This window comes from Carlito syrichta, unplaced genomic scaffold (assembly GCF_000164805.1).
Source record: "Carlito syrichta isolate Samal-C Ts95f unplaced genomic scaffold, Tarsius_syrichta-2.0.1 Scaffold315374, whole genome shotgun sequence".
Lineage (NCBI taxonomy): Eukaryota > Metazoa > Chordata > Mammalia > Primates > Tarsiidae > Carlito > Carlito syrichta.
In genome coordinates, this window is record NW_007259470.1 from 1,434,563 (window position 1) to 1,434,913 (window position 351).

At 58.1% G+C, this 351-nt stretch overlaps 1 protein-coding gene across 1 annotated transcript in view; it reads left to right on the forward strand.

Annotated features, from left to right (window-relative positions):
* CUNH8orf89 (chromosome unknown C8orf89 homolog) overlaps window positions 1-351 on the forward strand; it is a 41,696-nt gene continuing 41,345 nt past the window's right edge. The window contains exons 1-2 of the mRNA XM_021706244.1: window positions 1-14; window positions 99-322. Coding sequence (XP_021561919.1) covers window positions 1-14; window positions 99-322 — 238 coding nt within the window. The remainder of the gene's footprint in view (window positions 15-98; window positions 323-351) is intronic.

Here is a 351-nt window from a genome sequence, read left to right on the forward strand (position 1 = left end):
ATGGGGCTAGCCCGGTACAGTATAGTTGGACTCACTTGAAAGATACAGGCTCATCAGTACTCTGGGAAACCTGTTTTTCTCCTTTTGAATCCGAAAAGTAAGTCTTGGGCAGACAACTCAGAAAAGGGAATTACAGCAGCCTTGCCCGACTACCGCCCCAAAAGTGCCATTGGAGCCCCCTCGACTTGTGTAACAACTGACAGCTTCTCGCCCGGCCTTGATTCAGCACATCGCCCCATCCGCGCCTCGCACCTGCACCCCCTGCAGCAGGGCACCCCAGGGCGTGTCGGGGAATCCCAGCGGGCTCGGCGCTTCCCCTTCCGTGGGAAACTGCGCCCGGCCACCTCAGGA